Source organism: Oryza sativa, chromosome 11 (genome assembly GCF_034140825.1).
Source record: "Oryza sativa Japonica Group chromosome 11, ASM3414082v1".
Classification (NCBI taxonomy): Eukaryota; Viridiplantae; Streptophyta; class Magnoliopsida; order Poales; family Poaceae; genus Oryza; species Oryza sativa.
This window is the reverse complement of record NC_089045.1, coordinates 29,403,318-29,428,152: the sequence shown is the minus strand read 5'-3', so window position 1 is coordinate 29,428,152 and position 24,835 is coordinate 29,403,318. Positions and strand designations below refer to the sequence as shown.

The 24,835-nt window shown below is 45.8% G+C and overlaps 1 protein-coding gene across 1 annotated transcript; it reads left to right on the top strand.

The window, feature by feature from the left end:
* Positions 1-7,382: 7,382 nt before the first annotated feature.
* LOC112936871 (uncharacterized) lies at positions 7,383-16,908 on the top strand. The gene is made up of 3 exons (XM_026021231.2): positions 7,383-7,474; positions 13,384-15,060; positions 16,369-16,908. The coding sequence occupies exons 1-3, from the start codon at positions 7,460-7,462 to the stop codon at positions 16,510-16,512; spliced, it is 1,836 nt and encodes a 611-aa protein (XP_025877016.1). The 5' UTR covers positions 7,383-7,459; the 3' UTR covers positions 16,513-16,908.
* The last annotated feature ends 7,927 nt before the right edge of the window (positions 16,909-24,835 follow it).

The window sequence follows — 24,835 nt, the reverse complement described above, 5'->3', positions numbered from 1 at the left end:
GTTTGTGCTTTGCACGCAACCGATAACGGTGGAGAATCATAAAAATCGACATAAGCACTAAGGCTACATCCTTTTCTGCGTTTTCGAAGGAGCTACCTTTTCGTTCTCTGTGACCATATTTTCCAAACTGTTAAATTGTATGTTTTGTGTAAAAAAATACATATGTTTCTTCAAAAAGTCAAATAAATATGTACTTTAATTAATACTTAATTAATTATATGCTAATAGTTTTTCTCATTTCACATAAAATTCTCGCTATTCTGCTAGCTTGAACGGAACCTAAGAATTTGGTGTTGGCGAAACTACATGTTTACATGTAACTACATGTTTACATGTTTGGGATCGTGACATCACCTTGTTTATGTGTAGTATTTGGGTGTAATGGATCTTGTAGCGTTGACTCGATCGTATAGTTAGCTATCACGTCGCACTCACTTTATTTCGCCCCTCGCCTCGCCACTGCTCGAGCGAGGTGCCGGCAAAGCTGGAGGCTCATCAGGACTACGGCGGCGGGGCTCGCAGCTCCCACCTCTCCAGATCTAGACGGGCGGATCTCAAGTTAGAGGTCGACGGCGACACTTCGGCAGTGGGCAGAGAAGGCCGACGCTTGGGAGCAAGGCGGCGGCTCGCGGCCGGGTCACACGGCCAGATCCGGTGAGGGGCTGCGACGAGAGGGGAGAGGCTGCGGCTGGACGGCGGGTGGCGTCGAGGAGGACGCATGCGACGGGTGGCCGGCGGCGGCATTGACGGTGATGGCTTCATGGCGGTGGTGGTGGAGGACGCGGATCCGACACAGTCGCGCCAGATCTGGCTCCAGGTCTGGCCCCGGCATGGAACTAGTCGATGACGGCGCGACAGCATCGGCGATGACATAAGCAATGGGAGGACGGTGCCGCAGGGTAGGCTGGAGCGGTGATGGATGGCACAGGCGGCGGGGAAGGGGCCGTGCAGGCGGTGTGCGGCCAGTGTCCCTTTGGCCAGATCCGGTCTCTCTCTCTCTCTCCCTCTCTCTTTCTCTCTCTCTCTCTGCCCTGGCCTAGTGTCGGCCCAGCTTCGTCATTGTCCTTGAGCGCGGCCGCACCGCGTGTAGGACGGGTGCGAAACAGGAGGGTGAGGCAGCAGCCGGTGGTGTGCGAGGTGGCGGCCGGCGAAGCATGAGCGTGGCTTTGACCAGAGCGACGCATGGACATGGCCAGTGGTGGTCTACATGAGGAGGACGCTAGCGTGACTCGCGCTTGGTCACTCGGGTGCTAGCGGTGGTGGTCCAACGATGGTTGTTGTGCATGATGGTTGTGTGGGGTTTTGATTGGGACTCATTGGTAAAAGCCTTGCTAGGCCATGGGCCAGCATGACTACGACGACGCCATTAGGTGTCGTTTCCCTTCTTGGAGGCGTCGTTCTGGCATTGACCTCTCGTAGCAGCAAGAACCTTCCGCGTGCAACGATAGCATTGGTGGACTCCTGCAATGCCTCTGATCCCCTACAAGCCTAGGGTGTTTGACGAGGCCTTCGCTGCCTTGGTTCTGTTCCTTGCTCTACGGCGGGTGTTCATCATTCTTATTTGTGTACTGCTGGGTAGAGTCGGAGCTGCTTCGTTGTAGGGGTGCGACAAAACTTGGCAACGGTGACACACTCCAATCTTTTTATAGGATTGTTGATGCTAGCTGCGTGCAGGAACTGGTTCCTTGGTAGCTTAGGCTGATGTCCTTCATCGATATCGTTTATGTTTGCTCCTTTTGGAGTTGGGGTAGCATCGTAGTGAAGTCGAAACTGCTGTGTCGCTTGGGTGGCAAGCTTGGCAACGATAACATGTGTGGGCTATTGTGTCACCTATATGTTAAGCTTGGCCAGAGTCTTGTGTCGGGCTCCATCGTGGTACCTTAGGTTAGGTTAGCTGTTGGTGTGGTGTTGTAATTGTGGTTTTCGCTTAGTTTTCCCAAATTAACTAGGCACTGTAAGATTTGGTCTCATTTACTTCTTAAAATGGGACATGCGTCTTCTTCTAAATATAAAACGTCGGCAATAGCTTGACCGTTTAAAAAATATTAATTTAAGGATCCTAAAATTAAGGAGGAAGGGAAAATACTATAACACCCCTTATTAAATTAAAGGTCTGTTGAGAGTGGGAAGGTGGTTGGAGTATGATTGGGTAAAAAAATAAATAAGAGATAGTTGGATGGGATAGGTAGTGCTCTAAAATCCCTGTTTTTTTTTATAAAATTTGAATACTCAGATTTATGGGATGGAGGAAATATAAGTAAATATAAGTTTATCTTTCGTTAGATGAAGTAGTGCTATTAAGCATATTTTTAATAGAAAATATCACCAACCAATATATCCTAAAATATAGAAAGACATATGTATACAGTATATAAGAAAAAGATGTTACTTAAAGTTAGAAACTCCAAAAATAAGATATCCTAAATATTCTAAAAAATAAACAAATACAACACAAATGATATATAGTTTCGTAGAAACAACTCTATTAGTGCGACACTATATTTTCTCATAGATTTAAAACTGCGTGATTTCGAGTAATTTTAGTTCAGAAAATTATATTTAGAATAGAGTAAAAAATAATTCAATAAAAATGCATCCACACATAAATAGGTATCTGCCAATGTGAACGGGCTACCTTTTAATTTTCTCTCTACTTGCATCGTGTGATTACATTGTATCTATGTACTAGCTAGTATGCACTGGTGGATAAGGGGTTTTTACTCCCGGTTCGTAACCCCCATGTAGTCCTGGTTTTCCAACCGGGACTACGAATCCGGGACTAAAGATCGTTATCTTTAGTCCCGGGTAAAAAAACCGGGAGTAAAAATCCATTTTTAGTCCCGGTTGGTGTTACCAACCGGGACTAAAGATTATCTATCTTACCAACCGGGACTAAAAAGACTAGATCCGGTTGCTCTTTATTATTTTCTTTTCTTCATTGTTTTTAATATATATTGATTTCACCCCATCCCATCCCCAAAATCCCAAATCAATCATCCTCAAATTGCCTCCAAATCCACAATCGATCATCTCAAATACTCAAATACATCACAAAATCTCAAAAAAAAAAATACATCAAGCATAACAAAATACATCCCCAATACATCCACATCCACAATCCACAAATCAATCACAATCCACAAATTAATCACAAAATCATCCCTAAATCAACCAACAAAATGCTCCACCAAAATATACAAATCATTCAAAAAAATTCGCAGTCGCCGCCGCCCGGCCGTGGGCCGCCGGCCGCCTTGCGCCTGACTGCCGCGCGGGTCACCGCCGCCCGGCCGCCACCCACCGCCTTGCGCCCGGCCACCACCGCCCGCCGCCTTGCGGCCAGCCCTCCGCGCTGGCCTCCGCCGCCGCCGCCGCGCTAGCCTCCGCCGCCGCTGCTTGGGGCGGCCCTCCGCATGCGACGGCCGCCGCCCTCTGCCACCGCCACCCGGCCGCCTCCCCTCCCGGATCCGACGAAGGGGAGGCCACCGCCGCCGCCTGGCCGCCTCCCGCCGCCGGAGGGGAGCCGGAGGGGAGGGGAGGGGGGAGAGAATGAGGGGGAGGAGAGGGTTGAGAGGAGAGGAGGAGGAGGAGGAGAAGGAGAAGTGAGAAAGAGGAGGAGGAGAAGTGGGAAGGAGAAGGGATAAGATAGGGCGGAGAGGACGAGGTGCTGCTGGCCGTTGGCGCATGGGAATCTTTACTCCCGGTTGGTGGGACTAAAAATACATCTTTAGTCCCGGTTGGTAACTCCAACCTGGAGTAAAGCTTATGTTGATCTTTTTTCCCGGTTGGTAACACCAACCAGGACTAAAGATCCCTATCTTTAGTCCCGGTTGGTGTTACCAACCAGGACTAAAGATCTCGGGGGGCCTGACAAGGCCTGACAGATTTAGAACCGGGACTAAAGATCATTTTTAGTCCCGGTTGGTAACACCAACCGGGACTAAAGATCAAATATGCCCGCTGTAGCCACCAACCGGGACTTAAGATCATTTTTAGTCCCGGTTTTTAGTGGAACTAAGATTATTGTGGATTTCGGGCGACCGACCAAAGACGGTTTCTCCACCAGTGATGATAACTATAACACAATTCGTCTTGTTGTTTATAATGCACATTCTTCCATCTAGCAACAACTGTGGTTTAGCTGTCCTCCATCTAATTGACCCCCTTGTGATTTTAAAAGAAAAAATTGATACCAAATGTTTGCCCCCGAAGCTTCTATGCCCATTTGCGGGAGATTTACTTCGATCCAGCAAAAAATATATCGAGGTACGATCCTCATGGTATTAAATCGTTTCCGATCCTTAAATCCAGCTGGGCAGAATGGCATTGTTAGATCCAACAATTGGAAACAATTTGGTATCGCGAGATATTTGTACCTCGAGATACTTTTTGTTGGACCGGAGCAAATCTCCATTTGCTTATATGCCAAACCATGGAGATACAGACAATTCATCACTGATCTGCCAGGGTTGAAAACAAGGAATTCCAGTTCGATCTACGGTGTTTGTATCCCTCCACATCCATTCATATACAATAGCCAGTGTCTTCGTCGTATACGTGGATATTGTCTGCCGTTTACGTCCGTTGCCTTCTTATTCAATTCCATCCATTTTATTTTCTCTGACCAATTGGCTCAATTGGCTAGCCAATTGGAACATGGCCTTAGGTGCTATGTTAAGATTGACGAGAGGACCCAAAGAGTTCACGAGGGTCAGTCTTTCGGCCAGGGACAAAACTTCTTCGTTTTTTATCTCTGCAATAATTGTTATTTAATGTTAACTTGTTTCAATTGCAAAGAGAGAGGGTGACATTTTCTTTTAAGAGGCAAAAGCTTTGTCATTTTATATTGATAGATAAGAGTAAAGTCATAACAAGCTAAGTACTACCTCCTTGTACAAATGTTTGACGTTGGCTAGTACAATTTTGAGCTAACAAATTAAACGTCAAACGAAAAAGAATGGATGGAGTAATATTTATAGGGCGAAATCGAGGTAGGACACTACTCTCCACAGGGAATGGTCTCTGTAAGCCTAACAGCTCTCGTCATGATCCAGGTTCTCGCCTCCTCCTTGATTTTGGCCACGATCATGGCTGGCGTTGTGGCTAGGCGCCGAAAAATTCTGGCATTACGCTCGCACCAGAGCTCCCAAGTCACGAGGATGATCACCAACTTTAACGCTTTCCGCATGACGTATGGCGTGTTTGAAACTTTGTACCACCAATCTTCTTCATTGGCGTAGGCTTTCCATTTGTTTATGCGGAGATCGATTTTTGTCCAACTCTGTAGTGTGCTCCAGATTCTCTTTGAAATCCTACGGTTGGCGAGAAGATAAAGAGCCGATTCTAGCGAGGCACAGCAGAGTGGGAAAAAGTGGTGGTTCGTCCATCCCCTCTTCTACAGCCTGTCTACCGTCGAAACTCTATTTTTGATTACGAGCCATGAGAAGACTTTGCACTTTGGCGGCTCCCAACATTTCCTTATTGATTGGTTGAAGATTGTTCATGCTGCCCCCATGAATTGCATTCTATAAGCCAAATTACTTGAGTAGACTCCATTAGCCATAAACTTCCAAGTGATGGTATCCCGTTGCGCGTTGAGAGGAGCCATGCACTGGATCATTGTCCACAGTTAGACAAATTGGCATAGATGGACTGTTGTGCACTGATATATTCTTGCGCTTGGAGGCTGCGAAGATGGCCGGCGCCAATTTGTTTCGGGTCTTATCTTCCAACCAATGTGAGTGCCGAAATCTCGCCATATTACCGTCCCCCAAAGTGATGGTCGTTGCTGCTGCAAAGAGATCTCTATCCTCTTGGTCACAGGGGACCGTGGTGCCACTCCATGGTTGTCTGGATCGGTCCACTCGTACCACAGCCATATAATTCTCAGAGCCCTAGCGAAACGATCGAGATCAAACACCCCTAGTCCACCCAAATCTTTGGGTCTACAGACCTTGTCCCAGCTAACTCTGCATTTTTTTCCCCCTGAAATTTCCTCACCTCCTACCCAAAGGAATTTGCGTCTCGTCTTTCGAGGGAGTGCAGGACCCCGTCCGAGTTCTTTATTGCCGTGAAGGAGCAAATCTACGGTCCTTGAGGAGGTACTATGAGGTACCAAAAATTCAGTATAAAATTTGGTACCTCATGATACCTTATAGTACCTAGGTACCAAGAGGTACCAAATTTACAATAGAAAAAGTGGTACCTCCTCAAGAGGTAGATGGATTGCACCGTAAGGACTAACTTGGTCAGGGTCGTTCTGCCTGCCGCCGACATCAGTTTGCCTTGCCAAGGAGCTAGCCGCGTGCGACATTTACCAAGGAGTGGTTGAACATGGACCATTTTAAGCTTGGAGATCGATCGCAAGCAGTAGGCTATGTTACTTCATTGGGAAGCTAGTGATGTTTGCATGGAAGGCCTGTAGGATGCCCTGGAGGTCTCTCCCATTGCAACGGATGGGCACAATTTGTCTTTTTGGCACGTTGGTTCGGAGCCCTGGCACCTCTCCGAAAGAATATAGTATGCGAACCAGGTATCCCATGTCGCACATCGTCGGGCATGAGACATATCCTCGTACAAATCTGAATAGATAGTTTGTCCAAATTTATAGTATAATATATTCCATACTCCAATTCATCTTAAATCCTTTATATATTAGGGGAGGAGGGAGCATGTGTCTTTATCAATAGTTTGTATATGATGGACCTAATTTCTCTTCCTTGATAATATATATACTACCTATTTCTGAAAAATCCGCGAGAAGGCGTAGGGTAACCTTTTAGTAATAATATTTCTCACTCCGTTTCTAAATATTTGACACCGACTTTTTAGCATATATTTGACCGTTCGTCTTATTCAAAAACTTTTGTGAAATATGTAAAACTATATGTACACATATAAGTATATTTAACAATGAATCAAATGATAGGAAAAGAATTAATAATTAATTAAATTTTTTGAATACGATGAACGGTTAAACATATTTAAAAAAGTTAACGGCGTCAAATATTTAGAAACGGAGGGAGTACTTTGTGCTGAAAAAACATGATTTCTTTCGTCTCTATCCAAAAGAGTCGTCTCTCTATCTCCTCTTCCTAACAGAGAAATAGTGATGATTTGTAGCCTGTACAAACAAGACTAGCTAGGAATCTTTTGGGAGCGCTCTAAACTAAGACGTGCCTAATGACATGTCTTTATTTATGCTGCTTAATTAATTAAGGCTGCTGATAGCCTGGTAGAGGAAACTGAACCAAAACAATTAGCAATTCGGCACCTATGGGCCAATCATTATGTAATTTCTCGGTATCACGAGCCTCTAGATCCATGCGACAAGTTCCTAAGCTAGTCTATATAAAGGGATGAGTCATATACGAGCTATGAGCATCACATTCATCCTACACACCTACTGCAGAAAGCTAGTGAGAACTTGGTAATCTCCCTTGTTCCTGCTATATACATAATGGCGCCGACGCAGGTGATACTCTCTTATCCTATCATAATATATGGGTGATCGAGTGATTTTGTTACTCTCTCTGTTCTATACATTCTGGTCTAACGTTTTGGTTTCACCTTCCCTCCTCTATATTCACTGACATATACTCCCTCCATCCCAAAATATTTGACGCCGTTGACTCTTTTAAACATGTATCAAATGATAGAAAAAGAATTAATAATTACATAAATTTATATCATTTGAAGTTACGTATATTAGTGATGAGCATATGTGTGTGATATACTAATGTAACTATCAACTATGCACCCATCTAAAGATGTTATGATTAATCATCATTATAAATTTAAGCTTATTATTACTGCCAGAATCTATAGACACATTTAAAAGAAAGAGAGTTGTGCAAATGCGCAACTTAATATACTAGTTTGTCTGATCAAGGGCGGACGTCGGATTGGCTCAACTCCTTCTGGACCAGCCGACCAACCTATGGTTGTGTGGTTGTGTTTAGTCCCTTCAAACTTCCAAAAATTCCATCACATCAAATGTTTGGACACATGCATGGAGCATTAAATGTAGATGAAAAAAATCAATTGTACAGTTTGCATGTAAATTGTGAGACGGATCTTTTGAGCCTAATTACGCCATGATTTGACAATGTGGTGATAGAGTAAACATTTGCTAATGATGGATTAATTAGGCTTAATAAATCCGTCTCGTAGTTTACAGGTGGAATCTATAATTTGTTTTGTTATTAGTCTACGTTTAATACTTTAAATGTGTGTTCATATACTTAAAAATAATTTGGAGGAGGAACTAAACTGTAACGCTCCGCTTTTCGTGAGTCGTTAAAAACTAACTCGGCAAAATCCTAATTGCGAAAATTTTCGTTCTTTTGTGAGAGTCTAAGTTGTGCCAAGGATTTCAATTTAATCCCGTTGTTCCCCCTCATCGCAATCAAAATCCTCCACCTCGAAAATTCCTCTTCTGATTCGAGTCTCTGAAATCAAATTCTGAAATTCAAATCCTTCCTTTGAATCCTCGCCAAATACTTCTACGAATCCAGAATTATTCAAATCCCGCCTCGAATCCTTTCCTTGACTCCACCCTATGTTCCCGAGAACAAATACCCAAGTATTCCTTTTGAATCTTTTCCATGACTTCTCCTTGAATTCCCCTTGATACATCCCTAAACCCTCGAGTTCGAATATCAAATTTGAACTCGAATCCAAACCCTAAATCTCTCCAATCCTATCCAAATCAGTTCTCTCAGAAAAAGTCTAAATAGCGTCCCTCTTGGCTGTGGGCCGTTTCTCCCTTGCTCGGCCCATTCTCCCCTCTCGGCTGCTCCTCCTCCTCCCCGCACGTGCGCTGCATGCGCCGAGAGAGAGGCATCGCCTCTCTTCTTTCTCTCTCGTTTTCTCGCTCCCTCTCTGTTCTCTCTCGCGCCGACACCGCTTCCCGCCGTCGCCGCCCAAAACCTCCACCGCCTTCGCCCATTCCCACGCGCGCCTAGCGAGGTGGCCGACCGGCCGGTCGCCGCCAACGCCAGCGCTGCCGCCATCGCCGATTTTTCCCGCTGCCGCCATTCGATTTTCGGCCGTGCCGCTCGTTCCCGCGCACGCGCGCTCGCTCGAGGCCAGCCGCTCGGTCGCCGCCGCGTCAGCCCTGACGCCGCCCGTGACCACGCGTCGCCTAGCCCCGCCTGTGCGCATGCGTCCAAGGGAGGGAGGCAGAGCCCCAGTCTCGCTCCCTCTCCCTTTCCTTTATCCTGAAACAGCAAGGAGCAGAGCTCCCTTTCTTCTCCACCTTTTTCCTTTTGCCCGACCACCATCGGCGTCACCGCCTGCCACCACCTTGACCACGCCAGCTCGTCGTCCTTGCACCCTTGACCGCCTATGTCGGTTCCCCCTCCCAAACCGCCTCTTCTCCATCTATAAAGCCCAGGCCGAGCCTCCCTATCTCATTCTCTCTCGGCATCTCTCTTCCACCGCCACCGCGCCTTTGTTGCCGCCTTGCAGCTGCCGACCCTCCCTTCGCCGTCGCGCGTGCTGGTGAAGCCGGCGTGTGCGCGAGGAGCCGAAGAGGACTCCGGCCACCCTTCTTCTTCCCCTTCCCTGGCCCAAGGCCGGAGAACTCGCCCCGCGCCGTCGACCGCCCATCACTGCCCGCCCGGTTCGGTAGTGCCTCCTCCCGTTTCCCTTCCTCGCTCTCCCTCGCCCCCTCTAGTCTGCGTGATAGCTCGGTGGCACTCCCGAACACGCGTAGACGCCGCCCCTAGACCCGCCGCCGCCCGGCCTGGCCTCGCCGCCGTTGCCGCCCGCTCCCGGAAGCCGCCGCTCGTCGCCAGCCCTCCTTGGTGCTCTTCCGCCCCATCCGACGCCGGAAGTGGACTCCTTGAACCCCGGAGATGCTTCCACCGCCTCGAATTGAATCCTCGTCGCCCCTCCACCGTTTGCCCTTTTTCTCACCGCCGGCGAGGGCCGCCGCGATTCGTCGTCGCCGGTCTCCCTTCCGTGAATCCGAGCCGGTGGCACACTTTATCTCCTCCGTCTCATTATTGCGGTGTGCTCCCTCCCTCTCGAATCGTCGCGACAAGCTCCGGTGAACTCGGCCGCCGTCCGCCGTCCATCTCGGCCTCCCCTTCTTCCTCCTCCCGCCGGCCCGCGTGGCTGCCACGTAGGCGCCACGTCGGAGCCACATCGGCCGCGACCGGGTCAGCACGACCAGCCTGCCGCCTCCCCCTCCCTCGACCGGTGCGCGCGGTCCACGGAGAGCCCTATGGCTGCGCGTAGGCCCGCCGCCTCTCGGTCCATCCGGCGCACCGCCCGTGCGCCATCTTCACCAAACCCTAGCGCCGCCCCCGCGTGAACCCATTCCTCCATGAACCCAGCCGCCGACAGGTGGGCCCGTCCCGGGACCCCGCATGGTGGACAGCGGTCCACCCGGTTGGTCTCCTCCCCCTCCCACGCCCCATTGGGCCGCCCTCCTCGCGGCCGTGCCGGCCCATTAGGCTCGCCCGAGCTGCGCAAGTCCCTCGGGCCGCGCCAATGCCACCCGAGACAAGTCTGATTCACATCCCTCGTCCATTTCCTTTTTCCAAAGGATTTAATAAATCCTTTTCCTTTAGACAGAAAATCCAAATAATCTTAGGAAATCCATATCTCCTCAACCGCTCGTCCGATTGACCCCGTTCCACTTCCAGTAATTCCGTAAAATTGAGATCTATATAATGGCACTACTAATTAGTCTAAATAGGATCCTTCTTTTGGTCTTTTGTTTAGGTTTTTGATTGTTTGCGTATAGTTGCGGTTACCGGATTTTCGTCGATCGCGGGTTTTCTTGAAGGTTCGTGAAGCTTCGTGAAGACCTTGAGCAAGGCAAGTCACCCTTTGATCAATTGCCCCTATAATTGAAAAGTCATTATTATTTTGTTTGAAACTTGCATTATTAGAATCACACACTTAACTTGCTTGGCCTCGGTTTGCGTGCCAAACCGACGGACCTACCCAGTAGTCGCACTAATTTCCGTAGGTCGTACTACCCTGATTCCTTGTCGCTCCACCCTTGTGGTACCTCGGTATTCGTGCTCTCTGAGCGCGTATACCAAATATCCCACATACACCGTTGTTTGTCGAAAACTTGGGAAATGGGTTTGTGAAGCCCTCAAAACCCGACATGTGGTGTCGGTGTGTTGGAAAATAAAATGAATTGTGAAAACTCGCGATGCGGGGGTTGCGCCTATGTGGCACTGTCCCGTATTCGCATGTAAGGACCGATTCCTGTGGGAAACTCATCGAACATAATCAAAGTGCAACCACAAGGTGGAATGGGACACCCTGTCTAAGTAACTAGTCGGTTCAGGGAAACCACGCATGCCAATATTGGGAACGCCGGGGCGGGGTCGGTTGGAGCCAAACCGGGTTCCTGGTAATGCAAGAACGAGAAGCTTGCTGAATTACCGATCGAGGTGGTTGGAGTTTGATTTGTGAACGCCTAAAATGGCCTATGTTTCTGTGAGGATTTGATCCTTCTATGTGGCATGAGGTATCCCTGGGTCGGCTTGGGAAAGGTTTTGTCGCGAACCTCTGACACCGGCCAGTGTCTGGAGTAAGTTCGTGTCTTGTGGGTAAAGTGTACCCCTCTGCAGAGGTTAACTAACTGTTCGAACAGCCGTGCCCACGGTCATGGGCGGATGTGAGGTGGTTCCCGTTGCGTAGATTTGTTTGCCTGTGCTTTGTGAAAAGTTGTTTTGGTGTGGGAATCGTAACCAGAATCAGCCTATGTGGCAGATGGATGACCTGAGTGGTCAGAAACGAATCTGTGTGATTCGGGATGTCTGTGGGCATCATAGACTAGGCTTCCCGAGTGGAAGCGGATTGCTTTGCTGCTGGGCAGCAGGACTCTAGGAGTCCGAGAAAATGAAAAAGGCTCTGGGAGCCGATTAATCAAGTGGAATGGCTCTGGGAGCCGAGAAGTAATGATCTGACCCAGGAGGTCGGTACATTTCCAATTGAGCTGTTGAAAAGCATCTCTTAAGTCGATTTGAGACGCAAGTCTCTTTTCGACCCAAACTTAAAAGAAATAAATCACTTAGTGATTTCAAAATGTCTTCAAACAAAAGATTTGCAAAACAACCTTGCCTCTCTTCCAAGCTTGGATTAAACACCTAAGTTCCCGTGACTTGCTGAGTACGAAAGTACTCACCCTTGCTCTATATAAATATATATATATATAGTTCCTCCGCCCTGAAGAGAAGATAAAGTGAAGTGAAGATTAGGGTTTCGTCCTATTTCCCAGCCGTCGCCTGTGGTGTTGGGTGTTAGACCGTTGGTTTCGCTACTGCTGTTGTTGTTGATGTTCGCCTCGTCCGTGTCGTCGGTTGTATTCTCGGGCTGTCTGAGCTGCAACCTAAGTTAAGGTAAATAAGTCCCCTATTTATTTTAAGGATTGCTATGATTCATATTTGTCTCCGTGGGTACCAGCACTATGTCCTAGGACTGGTACCGAGATCGCGGTTTCGTAGGAAGCGGTTCGCGCCGTTTTCCCTACGACACACTCCTGTCAGGTGCCGTTGTACAGCGGTATCAGATTGGGGTGTGACATAAACACGGCCTATATATACTGCAGTACTACCCCTACTATACTAGGGTAGATTAGCTACTATGGATAAACATTTTTTTTTGCGGGGATACTATAGTTAAACTTGAGATGATGGGCTTTCACATTCAGGCCTTAGGACATGGCCCAAAGTGACCAGTGAGACCTATCCCACCTTCAGATTCTGTGTAAATTAATATATGTCTATGAAATTATTGGTTACTGCCTACTATAAAGACACTTAAATTTGGAGCAAATTTATAGTCCTTGATGAGGTATATCACTTTTTCTAATATAAATTTGATACTTCTTAATACCTGCTCCCTCCGTCCCAAAAAAAATCCAATCCTAAGTTTGAATCTGGACAGTGTCTTCATTTGTAGGATTATATTGGGTTTTTTTAGACGGAGGGAGTAGGTATTAGGAGGTACAAAATTTTACACTAAATTTTTGGTATCTCATGTTATCTCCTCAATGACTGTAAAATTGCTCTAAATTTATATTCTTTTTGAAAAAAAAATGAAGACACTACATATGAGAAATTTAATTTCTTTTCCGTGAAACAACTTAAATGCATTTGGATTTATTAACGGTCAAATTGATGCATGCATATGTTTCCCGCTTAAAAAATATGCTTGTTTACTGTCTCTTCTTTCTGAAATGCCATACATTGCTTACATATATACATATTATAATTAGGAAAAGAAGGAAGTATGTTTCGTTTTACATATGAATACGTATTCAAATGAACATTATTAACTGTTTAATAATATAATAGATGTTCAAGAAAGGCTTAAATAAATCAGCACCCTACCGTTGTGATGTATATATAGGCTGCTGGGAAGGTGACGCTGCGCAGCGAACCAAAGGAGAAGGCGATCCCGAGTAACGAAGAGCGCAAGGAATGGCCTGTCCTGGTGCACGTGGTGGCGCCGGCGAAAACGGAGCGTTTCCCCATCGACCTGGTGGCGGTGCTGGACGTGAGCGGCAGCATGACGAAGGCGACGTCGATGCACGGGTGGACGAGGCTGGACCTGGTTAAGGGCGCCATGAAGATGGTCACCAACAAGCTCGGCGCCGGTGACCGCCTCGCCATCGTGCCGTTCAACGGCAAGGTCGTCGCCGCCGGCGCGACGCGGCTGATGGAGATGACCACGAAAGGCCGCGCGGATGCCAATGCGAAGGTGAACCAGCTCAAGGCCGGTGGCGACACCAAGTTCCTGCCAGCCCTGAAGCATGCCTCGGGCCTCCTGGACAGCCGTCCCGCCGGCGACAAGCAGTACCGGCCAGGCTTCATCTTCCTGCTCTCCGACGGCCAGGACAACGGCGTCCTTGACGACAAGCTGGGCGGCGTCCGGTACCCAGCACACACTTTCGGCATGTGCCAGAGCCGGTGCAACCCCAAGTCGATGGTGCACATTGCCACCGCCACCAAAGGGAGCTACCACCCCATCGACGACAAACTCTCCAACGTCGCGCAAGCGCTTGCCGTCTTCCTCAGCGGAATCACGTCCGCCGTCGCCGTCAACGCGCGCGTCCAACTGCACGTCGCCGACAACTCCGGCGTGCTCATCAACAAGATCGACTCCGGAGCCTACGACAAGACGATCGAGAGCGGGAACGGGAAGGCGTCGTCCAAGGGCACCATCAACGTCGGCGTCTTGTCCGCTGAGGAGGACAAGAAGTTCATCGTCTACCTCGATGTGCCAAAGCTGGAGAACGCTCAGGCGAAGCCGCCGCAGCTGCTGCTAACGGTGGCCGGTGAGTATAGCACACCGGCTGGCGGACGGAAGGTGGAGAATATGGAGGAGTCCAGCGTACAAGTCGAGAGGCCTGCGCCTGCGGGCGGCGCAACGAAAACCGGCGATCATCTCGTGACGTGGTCGGAGGCGGTCATGGTGGAGATGGTGAGGGTCAAGGTGGTCAGCATCGTGAAGGAGGTGTTGAAGAAGCACGAGCACGACGAGGAGCCGGACCAGAAGCAGATGGCCAAGGATCTCATGGAGGAATGGGACAAGTTCATCAAGGAGACCCCAGCCGGGAAGGACGCAGCGGAGCGCCTCAAGGAGAAGCTTCCCAAGCATCACGTCGAGGATATGCGCAGGAGCCTGACCAAGGAGGAGCACGACGGCGTGCTGTACCTCTACTCGTGGCTGGCGAGCCACCAGACGCAGCAGGCCACCACCATGGCGTCGTCGCCGCCGGCCGGCGTCAGCGGATGGTTCCACCAGCAGTACATGAAGCAGGTGGCCGTCGACGCGGAGTTCGACGCGTGCGGCATCCAGCCCGGGGTAGAGACGACCGAGATCGACGCGACGGCGGACTGCGGCTGCGTCGTGGGCCTTCAGGACAGGATCGACCGCCGGCTGGAGCTCTGGTCCAACCTCAAGCGCGAGGCGCCGCTCATGTTCCAGCCGTCCGAGGACGCCGAGTCGCACCACCTCACCGCCGTTTTCCGCGAGGCGTCGCTCGATGCCATCAACCGTGCCATGCACCACGACATGTACCTGGTACGTACGATTACACGTACCCACCTTACTAGCTACTCCTCCGTCTCAAAATATATGAACATATGACCGAACAAGGACATTTCCTAGAATCTATACTCCTCCGTCTCAAAATATATAAACCTATGACTGAACAAGACATTTCCTAGAATATGTACTCCATCATCTCAAAATATAAGAACCTATAACCGAATATGGCATTCCCTATAATCTAGACAGATAGATGGCCTATCTAAATTTGTAGTATTTGGAAATGTTTCATCTAGTTATATATATGTTTCTATAGAAAAAATGCCCGTGCGTTGCAACGGGTAAAATTATTTTTGATCGTATACATTTACTCTTTTTGGGCCAAAAGATTATTTCTTCGTTCCATTTATGTTCCAGCCCAGCCCGCTACCTCTCTCTACTTGGCCTGAGTCTCTTTGACCTAGCTTTGACCTAGCCCAGAAGTGAAGCTATAGGCCATCCTCCCCATCAAATCGTATCGAACCTTTCTCGATCTCCCATTAAATCGTATCGAATCTTTATCGATCTCCCCTAATTGGTTAAGGGTTTCTGATGCACTTGATCTACTCTTTTGTTTTTATCAAAATCTAAGCGAATCTATAAAACTCAAGATATAAACGCTGACTTTTAAATAGAGATTAGATCCGATAAACTAAAGCGGAATTGAAAGGAAAAATTATGGGGAAAATAATAAGGGAGTAGTGGGGAATCGATTTTTACGACCAATTGAAGGAAGGAATGCGGAGAAAAAGGAAAAAAAAAAGAGAACAGGAAAAGGAGGAAAAAACGGCGGGTGAAAAAAAGGAAAAAAGAAGCGAAGGCAAAAAAAAATGGAGGAACGGTAAAAACGGAAAAAAAAAGGCGAAAATAACAAAAAAAAAAGTGACGGACGAAAAAAAATACAAAAACCTTACGTATTTTTATAATAGGTATAGATATAGATATAGATTTTCCTTATTTTACGGAAGACGGAAACTCTTTTGTCGCACCTTTTTTGGGATCGGGCAGAACAAAATTTTTGCCCTTTTCTCGCGCTTGATTTTTTTTCATACAGTAATTTTTCTTTCCTTTTTTTCAACGGAATTTCCAAGTGAGTCGGAAGTTTTGTTTTTAATGGGAATCGGACCTTTTTTTTCGTTTTTTTCTCAGCGTTTTATTTTTCACGGACGACGGAAGCAGGTTTTACTTTTTAAGTAGTAGTAGATATCCTGAGACGGAAGTAGTAAGTAGCGAGTTACTCTCCTCATCCCAAAATAAATAACACCGTGGAATATTTGAACTCATTTTATTATATACGTGCAGGCCGTCGTGCATGCGAGCAACCTGAGGCGATGCTACTCCGGCGCCGGGAAGCAGCAGCTGCATGGATACGGCTCGTCGGAGCTGCCTGCACATGATGATGAAGCGCTGCCGGCGACGCGTGCTGTTGAAAAACACAGCGAGTGAATGATCGAGCCACCGTGCAAGCTATGGCGTAACGGTGGACGATCGATTGAATAAGCCGGCGACGGCGAGGTTTATCAATTCCTCCACTTTGATTTCAGTATTGTTATGGGGAGAAAAGAGTCAAGAAAAATAATAAGATAGACGACCACCTCGTCCCCCATGGGACGAGTGCCAGTCTGCTTGTGCGCTTTTCCTTACGCAAGTGTGCTCGTGTCTTTGTGATCAATCAATCAAGTCAAATTTATTTCGTCAATCGCGCATGTATTCGTCATTCTGGCTAATTGCATTGTGTGTAACATAACTCTTTTCTTCTAATACAGTGACGTGCAATCCTTTTGCGCGTTCGCGAAAAAAAAAACGCATGTATTCGTCGTCAGTTTGCTCAAGTTTAATGAACGAATGTTTAATAATTCGAATCTTTATCCGTACTGCTCACCGTATTATAATGTTATCAATATTTGATATTTGTATTACTCCCTACATCCAATTTTAAGCGTAGCCATGAGTTTTCTTATCCAACTTTGATCGTTCATCTTTTTTAATCTTTTTATGATTAGTATTTTTATTGTTACTAGAAAAAATGCCCATACGTTGCACCGGATAACAACTTTTTTTAAACTGAGCAATGAATTGAAACATTATGGTCGCTATGTATTATGATTAAAAAAGTTAATAAAAATTATTCTTTGGTTTTAGGCCTAAAGCCCATTCTTTCTTTCTTGGTTTTCCTATGCTCGCACGGCCCTCCGTCGTCTTCAACCTCTACCTAGTCCCGTGCCTGTATACCAGAGCTGATCCTCCCCACAAGATCCCTTCTTTCCATTTTTTTCTCTGATCGAATTCGCAAAATTTATCAATTGAAGGAGAAAATACATGGGGAGACCGATCGAAGTGCAGGCAGCACTAGGGTTTGGTCCGGCGATGATGAGATAAAAACCGGATGGAAAAACCGGGTTTGGTCCGGCGACGATGAGATAAAAAACCAGCGAAAAACAAACCAAATAAAAAAAGGGGGGAAAAACCAGCGAAAAAACAAACCAAATAAAAAAAGGGGGGAAAAAGGAAATCGGATAAAAAAAGTAGCGAAAAACAGAAAATAAAAATGAATCATAAAATAAAAAGAGAGACGGAGCAAAAGATTAACCGGAAGCCTTGCGTATTTTTTAATTAGGTATAGAATTGTTTTGATGATTGGGCTACCACTTTAGCATACCTGGAGCAAGTTGAACCGCCACATCAAAAAAAATATTGTTTTCAAACACTGAAGGAGTCCATTTGAATTGATTGTTGAAATTGGGGGAGATGTTATATTCGGTTGTGCGGTTAAGGGATGCGATTTGATCAAGGGCAAGAGAGGAGGGATAATAAATATACTTACGATTTTGCTATATCTCACTCGAAAGATTTTTTCTTATCTCTCACTCGATTTTCTCACTTAAATTTATAGTGCATTTTCTTGTAATCTACAGTGTAATTTATGAAACTTACACTATAACTTTTGTAAGTTACACTGTAATTTTTTAATCTTCACATGTAAATTTTAAATTTTGTATTGGATTTGGTCTTTTTCTTGAGGATATGGTAATTTAGTGTCCATTATGGTGTTTCTTAATTGCTTTTTTCCTTTTATTATATCTATCGGATTTTAATCCAAAGATTAAAAATCTGTGTGATACGATCATAAAAATCTTTCGAAAGATATATAGGTACTCCCATATACTTATGAAGATTTGGGACATTTCTGGTCCATCTTTCTTTTTTTTTTCACATGCCAGCCCACTTCTCCTCTCCTGGGCCACTCTTCTTTCTCCTCCTCGGCCCAACATATGTCTGGCCCATCAAGCTAGCTCAGGTTGCCTTTCTCCCTTTCTCTAACTGGCGCGTCGGGCCCGCTGGCAGCGTCATCGTCTTCCTCTAGATGGGATAGAAATCCCGTTGCCGCACAGGGTCGAAGTCGATGCCCTTCTCAAATATAATTTCTCCACTGCTTCTCCTTCCAAATTGGATGCGAAAATGGAATCCCCTCAATCTCCTCTCCGTTTTCGCTCAACCAATTTTGGTTAAGCCCAACGAAATCCCGCGGATTTTGAGTCGTTTCTATCCTTCGCACGGACAATATCAATATAAATCCCTTTTTATCCTTCGCGCAGAGAACGTCGATATGAATCGGATTAGTGAATCCGACGACGGACGAAAAACCCATACCGGAAGCCTTACATATTTTTTAAGTAGGTATAGATTAGATAATAAAACATGAATAATACTTTCTGCGTGACTTATATTTTTAATTTTTTTTTAAAAAAAATTATCGAATAAGATGGACGATTAATGGTTGCTCTGAAAATAGGATGGAGGGAGTATTTGTTTAGTACATTTTTATTAAACTTTACTGAAGGTTATAGGTAAATTTATTTCAAAAATTTGTGAGTATAAAATAATTTTATTTGATTCATATTTTCTAAAAGAATATTGTTGATTAAAAATACATATAAAATATATCTTAATATTTAATATATTAATTTATTTTATATGTATTTTTAACCAACAATATTCTTTTAGGAAGTAGTATGAATCAAATAAAATTAATATATTTTTTGCAAGGATAAAATAATTTTATTTATATGAATGAAATAAAATTATTTCCAGCCTACCATCTATTGTTTCTAGATACACACGTTCTTGTAATTCGATACCCTTAAAATAGTGTAAGGTGAGGTATCTTTATGCTTGTGGATTTATATGTAACAATAACCAATACCAACTATATGATCAACTAAAAAATCCAGGCATGGGTAATATTTCACCTCAAAACTCGTGCAGATCAATGTTGACTCAGGCACATGTTTATCTGAAACCAATTTACACTATTTTTATGTCATGTAAAGCTGTCTGCCTCTAGATTATATACTTACATATTTATATATTTATATGGAGACATATAATATGCTAGCTAAGTCAAAGATAATATATATAGAGAGGTTGGAGAAAGCTCGCTGCTTGTTTAAGAGAGAAATTAACATGCGTTGGACTGGATATCAAGCCCAATCAACCAGCGCTCCGAATCTTCGATGCTAGGAGGGCGAGCCGCCTTCAACACTTACGTGATCACTTCTCCAGCCCAACTAAATTGGGATGTTAGGAGGGATCAGAGAGCTTAATTTGCAGAGGCAGCAAGCACATCCATGGGATGCTGGTGATCATGCATGCATGAGTAGATCATATGGCATCATGCGTTCGGCTACAAAATTGTGTGATCATGCATACAGGCATTTACAAGACCAACCAGCACTTCTCAGCCCAACTAAATTTTGGCGCCCACACACTTGCCATATGGGCATTGTCGTCGCCGAAGCTGGTGATGCGCAATGCTAGACCGAGATCACGATCGAGAATCAGGAGACCAAGATTAACGAGTAGGGAAGTTTAACAAGATCTGGTGATTTGTCTTTAATTAGCAATTTTTTTTCGTCCGGTATATCTCATGAATAGAACTAATTATCAAACATTTTACCTTTGTCGTTAATAGTAGTCACTTTTATCTAATCTATCTATATATTATTAAGAACCTTGAAATGAGACATCACATTTATCGTATATTAGAAATTCCCATATTAATAGGAGAAAAAGGAAACAAAAATTTACCATTAAATCATGTTGGGCATGGATTATAATTGGATTATAATGGCATAGATTAATTGGTATAGTTGTATGTAAAGTATAATTCATTACTATTATAAAAATTGAAGATGTTTTTGCCGGTACTTTAGTACGTCATCCGTATATAAGTCAGTTTTTAATTTCGTTCACTTTTGGAAATACATATTCATATTTGAGTCGATTTTTAAATTCGTTCACTTTTGGAACTACAGAGGGAGTCGTACAAGAAATCTCTTTAAAAAACTAGCATGCTAACTTGAGACGATTGGATTCCTAATTGCAGCCCATGATTTTCTAAAAACACATGTATATTTAAGCGAATTCCCGTAGTGAATTTAATCTTAACTAAACCATATAACAATAATAAGATTAAAATAACTTTCACCCGTTGCAACACATGAGCATTTTTTCTAGTATATCTATAAATATAGAAGTTTTAGTTGTGTATGAAATCTAAGAGTTGTATATAAAATTTGGACCTTACAAATATGAAAACTAAGAGTTATATATGAAATCCAAATATACTTCTATATATAAAGGTTCCTATACAAATAACTATAATTTAAACATGAAATCGGATGAAATACGTATGAGTATAATTGGTAAATTAATAACAGTCGAACAAACATGAGTACGGACGGATGAAGATTGCAGATAACTCAGGAACATCATCCAAATCTTATCAAGTATTAAATATATCCAAATCTTATCCAATGTTAAATATATTTTATAGGGTTAAAATGGGATGATCCATTAGGGATAGAATTAATGTTAAATGATTTTGCTGCAGAAGATACCGATTATGTTGCAGCCGCATATCTATTCCTGGTTAGAGGTATAACAAAATTGATAGGTAAAATCAGATAAGGCCATTTAAATTTGTTTCACCCCAATAACTCACTTCTAACCATACATCTGCTAGCATGATATATGGAAAGTTATTTTCAATGGAAAATTATGTCTGTGAGGTTGTTCTCAGATTTTGCAGTGTTGGGTGAAAAGATAGAACATCGAAAGAAAGTAACTAATACACACGATCGATCCATCTCAAAAAGAAAACAAGAAATTTTTTTAAAAAAGCATGGACCATTCATGTTTCTATACTGGTCAGACATGCACAATACGTGTGTTCCTATGCCCGTGTAATTATTTTGCATTCAAATATCAGAAATAGAGTTTGATCATTTTACAGTCTTTTAACTGAACGCCCAATACTGCAAGGCTTTTAACTGAACGCTCAATGCAAACTATTTGATTGAGCTCCATTTGGCAAATGTCCTTACACGGCCAACAAGGCAACAACTGATATGCATACATAGGCCCAACAATTCATCTTGTCCCTGATTGAGTTATTCATGCATGCTAGGTAAGTCCTATGTTACTTTCAGTAGGAATAAGTTCACTTTGACTCCCTTAAAAGTGACCCGAATCTAATCCGTGACCCTCAACCCCAAAACCGGATAGGATAACTCCCCGAACTATTAAAACCAATGCAATTTGACTCCCTCGGCGGTTTTGGAGAGCGGTTTCGCTGACATGTCGTCTACGTGGCAGTGTGTTGACGAAAAAATCGAACACACCGGCCTGGGAGATCTGCTTAACTCCTGTGCAGGTCCAAAGATTGATGAGATGCGGGAGTGCCAGTCAGTTTGATCCTGCAACTGACAAGATATACAAACAGCAAATCAATGAGCCGATCGGCTGACAAGCCGATGGAGTAGTTCCAGCCGATGCCGATACCAGCCGATAGTGATAGAGTTTGGAGCTATCGGCTATATGTCCAATGTAGATGATGATATAAAGGCAATCGGCTGATGATAATTAATATGATTAAACAATATAATCCAGTAGAAACCAGTCGGCTAATAATGGTATGATAGAAAAAGCACTGATCCAAAGGTTAAAGCATACATCGGCCGTAGGTCCGATGTCATAAAATCCACAAGATTAGATCAACAGTAAAACCTTTGTTGCGATCGGCTAAATCCAATATGTATGTATATGCAATCCTTACAAGCCGATGCAACGTCCAGATAACTCATCGGCTGAAACCCCGATGAAACCCTTATTGGCAGTCAAAAAGCAGACTAGAGATTATGGTTCTAAGTACGAGTTAGTAGATCAAACTCAACTAATGCAGCACTAAGTATGAAAAGAAACACAATATCTAGATAATCAAGCCGTTGACTGAGTTTTCAGGGTGGTAGATATCTAAGCTAATCTAATCTAGCAAGGCGATTTAGCCGATACCGGCAGAAACCCTAAAACAAGAAGCAGCCGATAGAGCTAAATTGATATGCTAAGACTAGATTAACAGAGACATATGATAAATAGGTAGGCAAGTATATCATCCAAACCAGAGCAATCCAAGAAGTCGAATGTCCTGATGCAGCCTTGAACGACGCCGACGTAGACGATATAATTGCCTGGGCCGACGGAACATTGGACTTACCCCTTAGCCGGAGATCGAACACCGATGCAGCCCCGCGTCAGGTGCCAAGTTCCGCCGGAACGTAGAAACAAAAGTAAAAGTAAAAAGGGTGGTGATGCGCCGAATTGTATTGATCGTAGAGATAGATTACATAGACCCCAAGTGTACATATTTATACCCATGGGTTGATACAAGTCCTTGTCGGACAAGAAAGAAATTTTCCTAAAGATAAAAGGAAAAGATAAAGTCCTTATAGGACACTAAACACACTTTTCTAAAGATAAAAGGTAACTAACAAACTATTCCTAATTAATAGATAAACTGCCATGCCGCATCCTCTTTAAACTCGGTCACTTAGGGATAAGCTTCCTTTAGTAGATTTATTTCCTTAACCGAATATAGCAGGAATCCGACTATTGGCGACTAGATAACTCCCATCGGCTGATTCCGAGATACTGCAGCCGATAATGATTCTAAGCCGATGACGTCTTTGCCGATTACCACTGTTAACACAGTGTTGACCCGGTCTGCTGTTGACGTGGCGCTTAGGTGGCATTAGAATTAAAAATATACATGTGGGACCCATTTGTCATTCACACAAAGGAAAAATTTGTGGGGCCCACTGACATGTGGGTCTATCCCTTCTTCCTCCTCGCTCTCTCTCCCTCCTATCTCTCTTTCCCCCCCTTCCGCAGTTCGGCGAGCAGGGGCCAGTACAGCGGCGGAGTGGTGTGCTGCGGGCGGGAGGGCGGCGGAGTGGCGGGTGGCGGGCGGCGGGCGGGAGGGCAGCGGCGTTGGGGAGACGAGTCGGACCTCGAGGGAGCCGTAGGCACGCGCGGCGGCGACCTAGGACTTGCCCGTTGGCCCGCTTATTGTGGACTTCTGCCCTTGGACGATGGCGCCGCCCCACGCTTGCGGGAGCTGCATCCGGACGACGACGGGAAGGAGCAGACGCCAGCAAGCCATGCTCTAGGGGCTCTAGGAGGCAGCCGCAAGATGGAGCTCGGCGAGGGGGCTTTAGGGCAGCGGCGCCGGCAGTGATGGGGATGGCTCTCTGTCTCTCTCGTCTTCTCCTCGGTCTCCTTTTCTTCTTCGCGAAGGACAGTGAGGGAGCACGAGACGGTGACCGATGGTGGACGGCGACGGCAGTAGGACAGAGCTCGGCGCTGGGCGGAAGCGTTGCCGCAACCGGCAGGACCAGCGGCGGTGCTTGACGCCCGACGGAAGCGTCGCGGCGACCGGCGAGACCAATCCCCGCTCCGGGGTCGCCGCACGCTGCCGGAGCCGCCGCTCGACCTGCCTCAGCACTCCTCCACCTCCTCTTCCCCGCCCGCGCCACCAGGGTCGCCACACGCCATCGAAGCCGCCGCTCGACTCATCGAGTTCCTCTCCCGCTCATAGAGCGCCTCCGCCGTCAACGTCAAGCGCCCGCCGCTGCCGCCGCGAGGGTCCATGACGCCCCCGCCCTCAGCCTCGGCGGCGCTCACCGCCGACGCCCCTCCAAGCCGACCGTACCGCGAGAAACCTCTGACTCCCCCCCCTTCTGCAGCGACGACGGCATGCCCCTCCCCGCCGACCATCTCTAGATCGATGGCGCCGACGCAAGAACGCCCATGCCTGCCCACTATGTCACGAGGTGAAGAGAAAGGGGATCGACATGTGGAGAGAGAAGGGAGAGAGGAGGAGGAGGAAGAAGAGAAAGAGAGAGGCCACATGTCAGTGGGGTCTACAACTTTGTGTTTGTGAATGACAAATGGGTCCCAGCAAAATTTTTTAATTCTAATGCCACGTAGACGCCACGGTGGAATGAATACCATGTCAACACCGCCACATCAGTGCCATGTCAGCAAAACCACACTTGAAAACCACTGAGGAAGTCAAATTACACGGTTTTAATAGTTCAGGGAGTCGTTCTGTCCGGTTTTGCGGTTGAGGGTCACGGATTAGATTCACGTCACTTTTAAGGGAGTCAATGTGGACTTATTCCTTTTCAGTATATGAAGGCATGAGACTATTAATTTGAATGCGGCCCATCTGGCACATTCCCTTGCATGGCCCAGCAACTGATCTGCATACCGGCCCAACAGTTCATTCGGCCCAACTATCTGATGCATTATATATTTATTCAGGAAGACAACGCGCATTTAATTTGCACATCTACATTCCTTTTAGAAAATCCTGCACATCTGAAGAGGAAATTTATTCTCATATTTGAATAGGTGTATATCCAAAATA

What these genes read in the sequence shown, in the direction of transcription:
- LOC112936871 (XM_026021231.2), top strand. An exon ending in TGCACCACGACATGTACCTG is followed by an intron (nt 15,061 to 16,368) that starts GTACGTACGATT and finishes ATATACGTGCAG; the next exon opens with GCCGTCGTGCATGCGAGCAA.